At 40.0% G+C, this 12934-nt stretch overlaps 1 protein-coding gene across 2 annotated transcripts in view; it reads right to left on the reverse strand.

Moving 5' to 3' along the window:
* Nucleotides 1-861: 861 nt before the first annotated feature.
* The window catches only part of PRLR (prolactin receptor), a 176661-nt gene continuing 164588 nt past the window's right edge, over nt 862-12934 (reverse strand). The window contains exons 6-10 of one of the 2 annotated variants that reach the window (XM_081520869.1): nt 7399-7568; nt 5612-5753; nt 4236-4335; nt 3479-3548; nt 862-2674 (exon numbers count right to left, since the gene is read on the reverse strand). In XM_081520869.1, coding sequence (XP_081376995.1) covers nt 1784-2674; nt 3479-3548; nt 4236-4335; nt 5612-5753; nt 7399-7568 — 1373 coding nt within the window. In that variant the 3' untranslated portion in view covers nt 862-1783. Of the gene's footprint in view, nt 2714-3478; nt 3549-4235; nt 4336-5611; nt 5754-7398; nt 7569-12934 lie in introns of both variants that reach the window. The other variant, XM_081520870.1, reaches the window with a different exon arrangement.

A 12934-nucleotide genomic window follows, 5' to 3' on the forward strand; every position in this document is an offset into this window, starting at 1 on the left:
TGAATAAACTTGGACAATCTTCCCCAATAGCTTAACCGGTTATGTGTGTATTGGGAGAATACAGCCTTAGATATGTTACTTTTGTATTTCTGGGAGTTCTGGCAGTGTGTTCACTTTCACATATCAGCCAACATCTGAGTCCCGTTCCTGTCAACATGGACTTATTGGGCTGGAATATTTAACTCATAGAGGGAGCTCAGATTCTTTGTGTTCCAGCTTAAGAAGTGAACACACAAATGGACTTGCCCAAGATTGCTCAGAAAAACAAAACAAGAACCCTCTCTCTAAGACAGTATGTTAGATGTTTCCAGTCTCCTTTTTCATCTTTATGAATTTTTACCCAGAGAAGTGAAAATTTCACAGAGAAGTGAAAATTTTCACCCAGAGAAGAGCAGAACCCCCAGAGTGGCCTTAAATTACAAGAGAAGTAATTTTTAGTCTGTGGAGAGTCCTAAAACTCTAGTTTCTTGATTGCTGTTTAAAGTATCCTGGAGATAAAAAGAATCAGAAAAACTATACTACACTGTGTTGGAAATTGAATTTTGTCATCCGCTTCCTATTCCTCAATGGGCTTTGGCTTGGTATGGTATTTTATTCCACAAACAGGGACTGCATTTATCACCGTGTACTGAAAATACTCATTATAACCTCATAGCAGAAAATACTGTACCCGCTGAATACGTAAACAGGCTGTACTGGGAAGATAGAAAATAGTCTTTTATTTTACTTAAGTGATAGAAAAATAGTCTTCAAAAATACATTGTTAAACTTACGGGTTTATATTAAAGTAGAATTTGTATATACAGTAAGGCAGTACTTCTGTTAGCATCCTGCTATGATTATATTTTAAATTAAAGTTAGTTTTTTGGGACTTTTTTTTCCACTAACAGAAGACTAGGGTGTGTAATAAATTATCTATCATGCTGAAATGAAAGAGGAAAACATTTTAGAAGGATTCACCACATGAAACTTCATTTGCCTCCTGTGTAAGAAAACTTCACTTTCTAAAACTCTGTTCTCTAGAAGTTTCAGAATGAAATACAATTTAGGGGTAAAATCCATGCTTAACAAATTTGAACTATTTTAAGAAAAAACTGGAGGCATCCTGTTTACTTGCATATTGGCAATGTGTCATTAAAGTAATAGGAATGGATGTAAACAATTTGTCAGGTGTCCTAGAATGAAACTTTTTAAGTGCATTGTATTTGGTTAATCCTAATAAAATGAAAGAGGAGTGCAAAGGTTAAGCAACTGGTCTTCAAGAGCAGTTTTCATGGCATTTTCCTTCTATCTACCATCTTCCCATGGTAAACAGTTTTGACTGACTTATACCCCTCTGTCACATACGAAACCATGAAGGCCTTTTCCAGAGAATATACCTATTGGCACTGTCTCTCAAGAATACTAGGCAATGTGCTTTTATCTCATTGAACACATAATCTGATAACTAATAGCAAAAAGTAAATCTACAAATCACACAAGATGGAACGATTTGTTCTGGAATCAGCTGTTGGAGAAAGAGGCAACTGGTTAAAAATAGAGAATGAAGAGTAGACTGGGAGTTGGGTAGTGTCATTCTAACCCTGTTCTTGAGCCCTCTCTGGTAGAGTGCATTTCACGTGCTCTGTAGTGTTCCCTGGAGGAAAATCACAGTTCAACCCATCCTTCCATGACTCGCACTGCAAGAGTGCATAAAACCTGTGGGACCCAGTCCCCAGCCCAACTGGAGTCTGCAGTTGCCTGGGGTTGCAGGGGAGACGGCCAGGTCGGCCTCGGCTGGATTCTATGGCAGGGCTGGTGGGGCCTCCTTGGCTGGTTCTTCTAACAGAGTCAGGTTTTGTGCTCGCAGATCCGGCACCAACACCAGGATGTTGCTATCCGTCACCCGGGACACTTTCGAGTACTCCTTGCTGGTTTCAGGGGCGCCGACCTTCTCGTTTTGTTTTGGGAACAGAGCCAGCACTCCATCTTTGCTGACCTTGTGGATCTCCACATATTCCAAGGGTTTAGCAGAGATCAAGGGGGTTTTGTCTTGGGGCAGTGGCCATGCTGTGTCTTGGTCAGGCTTGGAACTGCAGCCTTCTGACTCCCTCTGCTTGGCTGCCTTTCCTTCCCTGCCAGTCTCAATGGTTTTTGAGGGTTTTAAAGCATGTTGGTCTGTTTGGTCCAGCAAAGTGGCTGTGGTGCCTGCCATGCCTAGGGCCAGCTCACACACGTCAGCAATGTTGTGGTAAGAATATCTGGGGTTGTACAGGCTGGGGGGCTGTAGGAAAGGCCATGTGGAAGATTTGGGTCCGTTGGCATGAAAATAGGGGATTTTGCCATCCTCGCTTGTGCTCTGAGGGGCCTGGAGACATGTAAGGTTTGTTTCGGGATTCTCCAGCTTCTCCGGGCCTTCGGGAATATGGAACTTGAAGGGATGGGCCTGAGGTTCATCACACTTTTCAGACAAGAGCGAAGGGCTGTCGCAGCTGCCCCGGCCAGAGTCACTGTCCGGATCCAGGTGCACAGGCTTCATGCCTTGCTCCATGTGTTCTTTGGAGGGGTGTGGCATCAGCTGCTGGTCCTCACTATCATCCACCTCTATGAATTCCATCAGCAAGTCCTCGTAGTCAGAAGTGGGAGGGAAGTCTTGGCTTTCCAGAGCTCTCAGAAATTCTTCGGACTTGCCCTTCTATTAAAACATAGACACAAGGCGAGAAGGCTGTGACATCTGCAATCAAAGTGAACGCCATCAGAATAAATTCCCTGGGACTGGCTTTTCACAATCTTGTGCTTTTGGCCTCACAGGGCCTGATGTCAAGTGACACAATGAGTAGGTAGCTGCTTTTATATACCTCCAGGTTAAGCTGAAGGTCAAATCGAAACTATTAATATGTACTTCAACCTGCAGAGAAATTGAAAATGTTCTAACCCCTCTTTTCATTTGAAACACTTAAATTTAATTCCCACTTGAATCTGTCTAAATGGGCTCTGGCAAATACCACCTCCCTTGTACTGAGCCAGTGTTAGCTGAGCACTCAAACTGAGCAAAAACTGTAGTAAGATATTCTGTTACTATGGCCTTAGGTAAAGAACATTCAAGTGAGAGCTTACACCAAAGTCTTTAAGGAGGAGGAGGAGGGGCTGGTGGAAGGTCACTCGTTTGTATTCATCAAATATTCACCTACTTTCTCAACTGATTATTTGTATAAAGTGTTTATGACAGAGCTTATTAACAGATCTGATAAACCTAGCAAGCATTCCTATGTGTGCTGATGTTTTCTTGGCTTTCTTTCATTGCCCTCTGACACTTGCTGACAGTAATTACCCTCATGCCTCTCACATCTTTCTGTGAACACCCCTGCTGAAGGGGAGGGACAACCGGTCACAGATGGCCGAGCTAGCCAGACTGCACTGATGGGGATGGTGTGCACGTGTGTAAAGATGACAATTACACAGCAGCAAGTCACAGTACAGTCTCCACCCTGGCACTTACCTCCAGCAGATGAATATCAAATCCTTTTATCTTTGGCCCCGGAACTGGTGGGAGGATGCAGGTCACCATGCTATAAAATGATTCATGAGATAAGATAAATGGTACATATTTTCACTTTGTAATTTTTGAAAGATTAGTCTTATCTCCACATGGCTGCTACATGGACTATGGTAGGTACAAGTTAGGAGTTCTGAGGCTACATGAAACTACTAAATCAGTGGCGACAACAATGAATAACTATAGAGTGTTAAGTGTTTGACAAAGAGTCGTGTCTGACTCTTTGTGACCCCATGGACAGTAGCCCACCAGGCTCTTCTGTTCACGCAATTCTCCAGGTAAGAATACTGGAGTGGGTAGCCACTCTCTTCTCCAGAGGATCTTCCCAACCATGGGACTGAATCCGGGTCTCCTGCATTGCAGGCAGATTCTTTACCATCTGAGCCATAAAGGCCAACATTAAAATGAACTCTGGCTAGTTAACTCTGATTCTGAAATGACTAGTGGATTGTTTGCTGCTCTTGCCAGATTTTTACTATTTCACAACTGTCAGCCTCCATTCGATGCAAAGAACATCAGCTTCAAATGAGTCTATTCTACTTTCGCTAGCACTGATAAAAGCTTTTTCATGGTGAACACACTGCCACTAATGGCTAAAATGAGGTGCTTGAATTATCTGTAGGTTTCCATCATTTCTGTATTGTCTTTTTTGGCCATTATCCCTGACAACCATGACTGAGAGGAGGGTAGAGTGAAGTACCTATAGCCCTTCAAAGCCACTGCCCAGACCATAATCAAACAGATGACAGCAGAAAGAACGGCCACAAAGATCCACACGGTGGTATCCTTCACTGGGAAGTCTAAAAACAAACAGCCAGAAAGCTTTGATCACATACAGCATTGTTTAAAACAAACAAAGAAATGAGACTTTTGAACATAAGTCCCCTGCCCCTCTATACCTTTTCTGATTTGAACAGCAATCCAAACAGAGTAGCGTTAATGATGGATTTACTTTTTTTCCCCAATATTATTAAATTTTAATATGCAGCACATATTTTACAGTACTCTAAAAATTTCAAAGTGCTTTAAAATATTATTTTATGTGATACTTACAGAGGAAATCCATGAGGACATGGTCAGTTACAGTAATAATAACAACAAGCTAACGTTTATTAAGTTCCTAGTAAAAGCCATATGATGTGAAGCTCTTTACATACATTGCTGTCTGTAAAGATGAGGAACTGACACTCAAGGAGTGGTGTATTCAAAGGCAGGTAGCCATAAAGTTGCCATCTGGGATTTGAACCCAGGCCTTCTGCTTCTGGACCTTGTGCTTTTATTTAGTAAGAGCTAGGACTGGACGCACAGTCTTATGGCCTGAAGTTCAGTGCTATGTCCACTATGCCAGTGCAAGCCCTGATATTTTGGTCAGGCCAGTAGTCACAAGAGCTAGGCTTTGCCATGTGGTTCTGGGCAAGAATTCTAACTCCATTGAGCTTCAGTTTCCTCTCTTTGAGTTGCTAATGGCAATTCTATTCTCTCTGAATACCTGAGATGGTTGGGAGGACCAAAAAAGGTAAAGACTTTGTAAAGTACTTTAGAAATGTAAGATGAACTATTCCCTTGTAGAAAACCAGCCACTATGTTTAATGGCACTTGAAGAATTGGGTGCCTTCTACATACTGTTCCTTGAATGAGATCAACATGTAATTGTCATCAAGGACTGAAAATCAGTACATGCCTTTCAGGTGGGATAGCATCTTGCAAATTCTAGGTGATGGCCTTGAATGACAGGGATTTGGCAGATGTGGAGAGCAGAATAAGTGACCATCAAGCCCTTGGAGACACTCCAAGCTCATGTCTGCAGATGTATCCTATCCTATTAATAGAAACTGATCCTCACTGACAGTGGCCCAGGGGGAAAGATGCTATACTTCCAGATGTCTCTGTTTTGAGTGGAGAGATGATAAATCCACCTCTACTCATTTTTCTGCTTAAGACTCAAAATAGTTTCTCTGTTAGTGGTTACAACATACAAGTTTACTAAACCCATTCCGTTTAAAAATATTTAGCAATAAAACAAAGGCAGATTGCAGGCAGAATCCCCTCTTCCTTGGGGAATTTCGAGACACTTACCATTAGGTATCTGGATGGAGCTCTCTGGGCTCCACTCACTCCAGAATCCATGGTCTGACTTGCAGCGAACCTGCACAAGGTATTTCTGTCCTGGATATAAACTGAAAATCTTAAGCTGGGTCTGCTTCGCAGCAAAATGAATCTAGGGAGGGCCAAGGAAAACAGAAGTTACTCTGACTTGTGTTATGAAGAAACTTTTCCTTTAGGTGATAAACTAGCAGAGAAGTCAGGCCAGATGATCACACTATATACCCTGTTCACACCATTTCACCCTCTCAGCCCATTCCTTCCTCCTGTTAAACACTGCTCACACAAAAAACAACAGGTTTTCTACCTCTCCATTTGGAACACTATTTCAGGAAGACAAATATACTGCTCCCTACACTTTACCTTCTGAATTCTACATTATAGAAGGTGACTACTTAACAAAATTGGAAATTTGTTATTTTCTAAACCTAATAAAATAATTGATTCAGGGATTATTTATGGGTGTGAAGCCTCTAGGTGGAAGAGAACTGGGCATTTATGAACACTGAAGCAGTTGTGCACATATCAAACATGACTTTACAATCAAGGGATCAGGATGTGATCTCCCCAGTCCAGCACCCAGTTTTAGCATCATTTATGGAAGGTTGCCAGAATGGCTTTGTCTCCTGATATGATGCAATGTGAAGCATATAACATCACCTCTGAAATTTCCTTGCCAAAAATTGTTCAGCTGGAATCTAATCAAGTCTTTAGATCTAATGTTTGGTTACAGGAAATGTGGGGACAGAGAAACTGGCTAAATGACCTTATAAAGAAGTAATCAGACAGATGCAGAAGGTGGGACATTCTTCGAGACAAGTGGCTTGATCTCCTTAGCATGTTGAGATTGAAGGGATACATGGGTCAGCCAGTATGTAATCTTGAAGTGGATTCTGGTTAGACAAACTAGCTACTGAAATATTTTTGAAGCAGTTAGGGGAATTAAAATATGGACTAGCCATTAAATGATATTAAAGAATTAAAAAAGATGATATTAAGGAATTTCAATTAATTTTCTACATGTGATCATATTATTTTGGCTATGTTTGGAAATATTCCTTGTTTAAAAGAGACATATAATAAAGTCTTTAGGGCTTCACTGGTGGCTTAGTGGTAAAGAATCTGCCTGCCAATGTAGGAGATGTGGGTTCAATCCCTAGGTTGGGAAGATCTCCTGGAGAAAGAAGTGGCAACACACTCCAGTATTCTTGCCTGGAAAATACCATGGAGAGAGGAGCCTGGTAGGTTATAGTCCATGGGGTTGCAAAAGAGTCAGACACAACTTAGTGACTAAATAACAACAACAACTAAAATATTTAAGAATAGATTATTATAATGTCTATAATTTATTGTACTATTTCTTTACAATGAAGAATTTTAAAGTAAATAAAAATGCCATTAACCATGGACTGATTACATTGAGATATTTTTCCTCCAACTTAGTGCCACTTAAGAACTCTCATAGATGTTTCGATCTAAGATATCCTGAGAGAGGTGGGTTGGAAATCTGGCAGAAAAGGCTGTTCAACTGCAAGGATCTAGTCTTGGGAGAGCTGTGACGATGAGTCCCCACCCATCCCAGGAGATGCAGGGAGATGGATGGATGCAGGGAGAAGGTCTTTCCACATGTGCGAGGGTCACATCAGTATCAGGAAAAAAACATGGTGGCCTAGTAATTAGGAGGCATGACCGGTTCTCAGTTGGGGTCTTCATCTTTGCCAAAGGACACAGTTCCTTCCAAAAGTTTCCAACTGACTCACCTCCCACTCAGTTGCTTTCTCAGGTTTTAATCGAATTTCGTACTGGATCATGAACCAACCAGATTTTACATCAGTCAGGATGGGTGGAAACCATTTTATCCACAGATATGATTTTCTATCTTCTGGATGTTTTAATTCCAAAGTCAGGTTTGCAGGAGGCTCTGGTTCAACTGCGGATATGAAAGAAACTCCATCTTTAGTCAAATAGGGATATTTGAATCCAGAACTATAAGACTTAGAGGCAGATCTCTCTACCTTTTCCCTCCATGTTTATGAGCCACTTCGTATTTGATGTCAGGTGCTGGTCAGCAGAGTTGGGATTAGGCTGAAGCAAGTGAGTCACATGGGGTGCAACATTTAAGGTGGCATAAACAGCCAAGAAGCACCTTTTGGTGCTCAAAGTTATTAGTCATTCAGGAAATGCAAATCAAAGCCACAATGGCATATCACTTCATACCCACTAGAATGGCTAGGATTGAAAAAATGAAAATTAACAAGTGTTGGCAAGAACGTTGGAGACTTTGGAACCTTCATACATTGCTGGTGGGAATGTAAAATGGCGTAGCCACTGTGGAAAAGTCTGACAGGTGCTCAAAAAGTTAAACATGAAATTATCATGTCACCCAGAAATGTCACTCATGTACCCAGAAAAACTGATAGCAGGTGTTAGAACAAGAACTCATTTATGAATGTTCATAGCAGCACTATTCACAAGAGCCAATAGGTGAAACAACCCAAATGTCCATCAACTGATGAATGGATAAACAATATCCTTACAATGGAACATTATTCACCCAAAAGGAAGAAAGTCTTGATTCAGCTACAACATGGATGAATCTTGAGAACTTAATGCTTAGTGAAAGAAGCCAGACACAAAGGGCTAAATAGTATATAATTCCATGTATATGAAATATTCAGAATAGGCAAATCTATAGAGACATAAAGCAGATTAGTAGTTGCTCTGGGGCTGGGGCCATGGAAGGGAATCCAGGGAAGCTGCTGAATGGGTAGGAAGCTTTTATTCTGAGTGATGAAAGAGTTCTGGAACTAGATTGTGGTGATTGTTGCATAACACTGTGAATGAACTAATACCACTGAATGGCACACTTTAAAATGGTTAAAACACTGAGCTCTATGTTATAGGTATTTTACCACAATAAAATAAAAAACTAAGGAGGCACTTACTCTCTGGTTTCTTCAAGTACAGGTCTGCGAGTGCCTCCTTAAGAGTGAGATGCCTAGGCCATACTACCCAAAGCAATCTACAGATTTAATGTAATCCCTATCAAATTACCCATGAGACTTTTCACATAAGTAGAACAAATTACCCTAAAATTTATATGGAACTATAAAAGACCCAGAATTGCCAAAGCAATTCTGAGGAAAAGGAAAAAAGGTGGAGGTATGACCCTCCCAGACTTCAGACCATACTACAGAGCTACAATAATCAAACCAGCATTGTCTTGGCACAAAAACAGACATATACATCAACGGAACAGAAGAGAGAGCCCAGAAATAAATCCACACACCCATGATCAATTAATTTTTGACAAGGGAGGCAAGAATGAACAATGGAGAAAAAACAATTTCTGCAGCAGTGGTGTTGGAAAAGCTGGACAGCTGCATGTAAATCAATGAAGTTAGAACACTCCCTCACACCATACACAAAAATAAACTCAAAATGGCTTAAAGACTTAAATATAAGACAGACACGATAAAACTCTTAGAAGAGAACATAGGCAAAACATTCTCTGATGTAAATCATATCAATGCTTTCTTAGGTCAGTCTGCATGCATGCATGCATGCTAAGTTGCTTCAGTTGTGTCCGACTCTGTGAGACCCTATGGACTGCAGCCCTCCAGGCTTCTCTGTCCACTGAATTCTCCTTGTACGAATACTGGAGTGGGTTGCCTTGCCCTCCTTCAGGGAATCTTCCTGACCCAGGGATCGAACCCGAGTCTCTTACGTCTAACCTGCATTGGCAGGCGGGTTCGTTACCACTAGTGTTTACCAAGGAAATAAAAATAAAAGCAAAACTAAACAAATGGGACTTAATCAAACTTATAAGCTTTTGCACAGCAAAGGGAACCATAAACAAAATGAAAAGACAACCTACAGAATGGGAGAAAATATTTGCAAATGATGTAACCAACAAGGGCTTAATTTCCATAATACACAAACAACTCATACAACTTAATAAGAAAAAACAAAAACAAAAAACCCAATTGAAAAATGGGCAAAAGACCTAAATAGACATTTCTCTGAAGAAGACATACAGATGGCCAAGAGGCACATGAAAAGATGCTCAACATCACTGACTATTAGAGAAATGCAAATCAAACTACAATGAGGTATCACCTCACACCAGTCAGAATGGCCATAATTTTAAAAAAATCTATAAATAACAAATGCTGGAAAGAGTGTGGAAAAAAGGGAACCCTCCTACACTGTTGGTGGGAACGTAAATTGGTGCAAGTCACTATGGAAAACAGCATGGAGGTGCTTCAAAAATCTAAAAATAGAATTGTCATATGATTCAGCAATTCCACTCTGGGCATATATCCAGATAAAACTATAATTCAAAAAGATATATACACTTCTATGTTCATAGCAGCAGTATTCACAATAGCCAAGACATAAAAACAACCTAAATGTCCACTGACAGATAAATGGATAAAGAAGATGTGATTATATACATATAATTTATATACATATATATTATATATAAAATATAAATATATAAAGATATAATACTATAAATGGATAAAGAAGATGTGATTATATACATATAATTTATATACATATATATAATATATAAAATATAAATATATAAAGATATAATACTATAAATATATAAATTTATATAAAATATAAATAAACACAAAATAAGTATGTATAAATTTATATAAATGCATATATATATATATATATAGAGAGAGAGAGAGAGAAGGAAATGGCAACCCACTCCAGTATTCTTGCCTGGAGAATCCCATGGACAGAGGAGCTGGTGGGGTACAGTCTACGGGTTCGCAAAGAGTTGGACATGACTGAGCGACTAAGCACAGCACCCACACCCACACCCACACCCATATACGATGGAATACTACTCATCTATTAAAAAGAACGAAATAATGCCATTTGTAGCAACATGAATGGACCTAAAGATTATCACACTAACTGAAATAAGTTCGAAAGCAAAAGACAAACACCATTTGATATCACTTGTATGTGGAAGTTAAAATATGACGCAAATGAACTTATCTACGAAACAGAATCATAGACATAGAGAACAGACTTGTGGTTGGCAAGGGGAAAGAAGAATGAGGGACGGATGGATTGGGAGTTTGGGGTTAGCAGATGCAAACTCATATTGAATGGATAAGCAGCAAGGTCCTAGCGTATAGCACAGGGAACTATATTCAATATCCTGTGATAAACTATAATGAAAAAGAATATTAAAAACAGTGTATATATATATATATATGTAAAACTGAATCACTTTGCTGTATGGCGGAAATGAACACAACACTCTAAATCAACGATACTTGACTAAGATAAATTTGAAAGAGTGACGGGCTAGGGTGCTGGTTTGCCTTACCCTAATTTCAGTCTTGCTGGCCAGTCATATTTTCTCCATCATTTCTTACCTCCTCAAATCAATCTCAATTCCAGGTGAGAGAAGAGTGAGTGTAACTCTAGTGGACTTGGCATTATAATCTGTCTGAAAAACAAACTTGAGAAAATTTGCCACTAATCCTAATGCTTGTATGTTACTAAGTAAATACGTAAGAAAGATGGTTTTATATGGATTTACTAAATAAACATCAGTTATTATAAGTTTTAAGTTGAACACAAGACTGAGAAATGCCTCTGATCAAAACATCTTTGTATAAAAGTGCAAGTAAAATGTTCAAGATGAATCCTTGAAAGCAAACTTTCTCAACCTCAGCATTATGTGTATTTTGGACAAGAAAATTCTCTGTGGTGGGGGCGGTTCTGAACACTGTGGGATGTTAGGATCACCCCTTGGTTCTCCCCCATTAGATGTCCTCCCTCTCTGTCTGCAACAATCAAAAATATTTCCTGATATTGCCAAAAATCCTGTGGGAGGCAAAAGAGCACCCAGTTGAGAATCATTGCTTTCAAGTGTTTTCAGCAGAGTTAAACATTTCTGAGATATGTACCAATATTCTGTACTACAGGTTATCACTGGATGAGGTTCAAGCTTGTAGACTTTACTGTGGTTAAACGTAAGTTGTCAATGAACTTCTGTGGCCCCTCACCAATACTGTAAGCTGCAGGGTTAATGAGAATTCTAAGAACACTTCTTTAATAATTTTGAAAAGATCTACTTCTGCTTCACTGACTATGTTAAAGCCTTTGAACATGTGAATCACAACAAACTGTGGAATATTCTTAAAGAGATGGGAATACCAGACCACTTTACCTGCCTCCTGAGAAACATGTATACAGGTCAAGAAGCAACAGTTAGAACTGGACATGGAACAACAGACTGGTTCCAAATTGGGAAAGGAGTACGTCAAGGCTGTATATTGTCACCCTGCTTATTTAACTTAAATGTAGAGTTCAGTTCAGTTCAGTCGCTCAGTCGTGTCCGACTCTTTGTGAGCCCATGAACCACAGCACGCCAGGCCTCCCTGTCCATCACCAAATCCCAGAGTTTACCCAAACGAATGTCCACTGAGTCAGTGATGCCATCCAACCATTTCATCCTCTGTCGCCCCTTTCTCCTCCTGTCCTCAATCTTTCTCAGCATCAGGGTCTTTTCAAATGAACACATTATGTGAAATGCCGGGCTGGATGAAGCTTAAGCTGGAATCAAGATTGCCGGGAGAAATATCAATAACCTCAAATACGTTGATGACACTATCCTAATGGCAGAAAGCAAAGAGGAACTAAAGAGCCTCTTGATGAAGGTGAAAGAGGAGAGTGAAAAAGATGGCTTAAAACTCAACATTCAAAAAATGAAGATCATGGCATCTGGTCCCATCACTTCACAGCAAATAGATGGGGAACAATGGAAACAGTGAGAGACTTTATTTTCTTGGGCTCCAAAATCACTGCAGATGGTGATTTCAGACATGAAATTAAAAGACGCTTACTCCTTGGAAGACAAACTACGCCAAACCAGCATATTAAAAAGCAGAGACATTACTTTGCCAACAAAGGTCCTTACAGTAAAAGCTATGTTTTTTCCAGTAGTCATGTGTGGATGTGAGAAGAAGGCTGAGTGCTAAAGAATTGATGCTTTTGAACTGTGGTTCTGAAGAAGACTCTTGAGATTCCCTTGGACAGTACGGAGATCAAATCAGTCAATCCTAAAGGAAATCAACCCTTAATATTACCATGAACAGTGTGAAAAGGCAAAAAGATATGACACTGAAAGACCAACTCCCCAAGTTGGTAGGTGCCCAATATACTACTGGAGAAGAGCAGAGAGATAGCTCCAGAAGGAATGAAGAAGCTGAGCCAAAGTGGAAACAATGACTAGCTGTAGATGTGTCTGGTGGTGAA

The sequence above is a fragment of the Giraffa tippelskirchi genome, chromosome 8 (assembly GCF_054371585.1).
Source record: "Giraffa tippelskirchi isolate mGirTip1 chromosome 8, T2T-mGirTip1v1.2.pri, whole genome shotgun sequence".
In the NCBI taxonomy this organism is placed as follows: domain Eukaryota; kingdom Metazoa; phylum Chordata; class Mammalia; order Artiodactyla; family Giraffidae; genus Giraffa; species Giraffa tippelskirchi.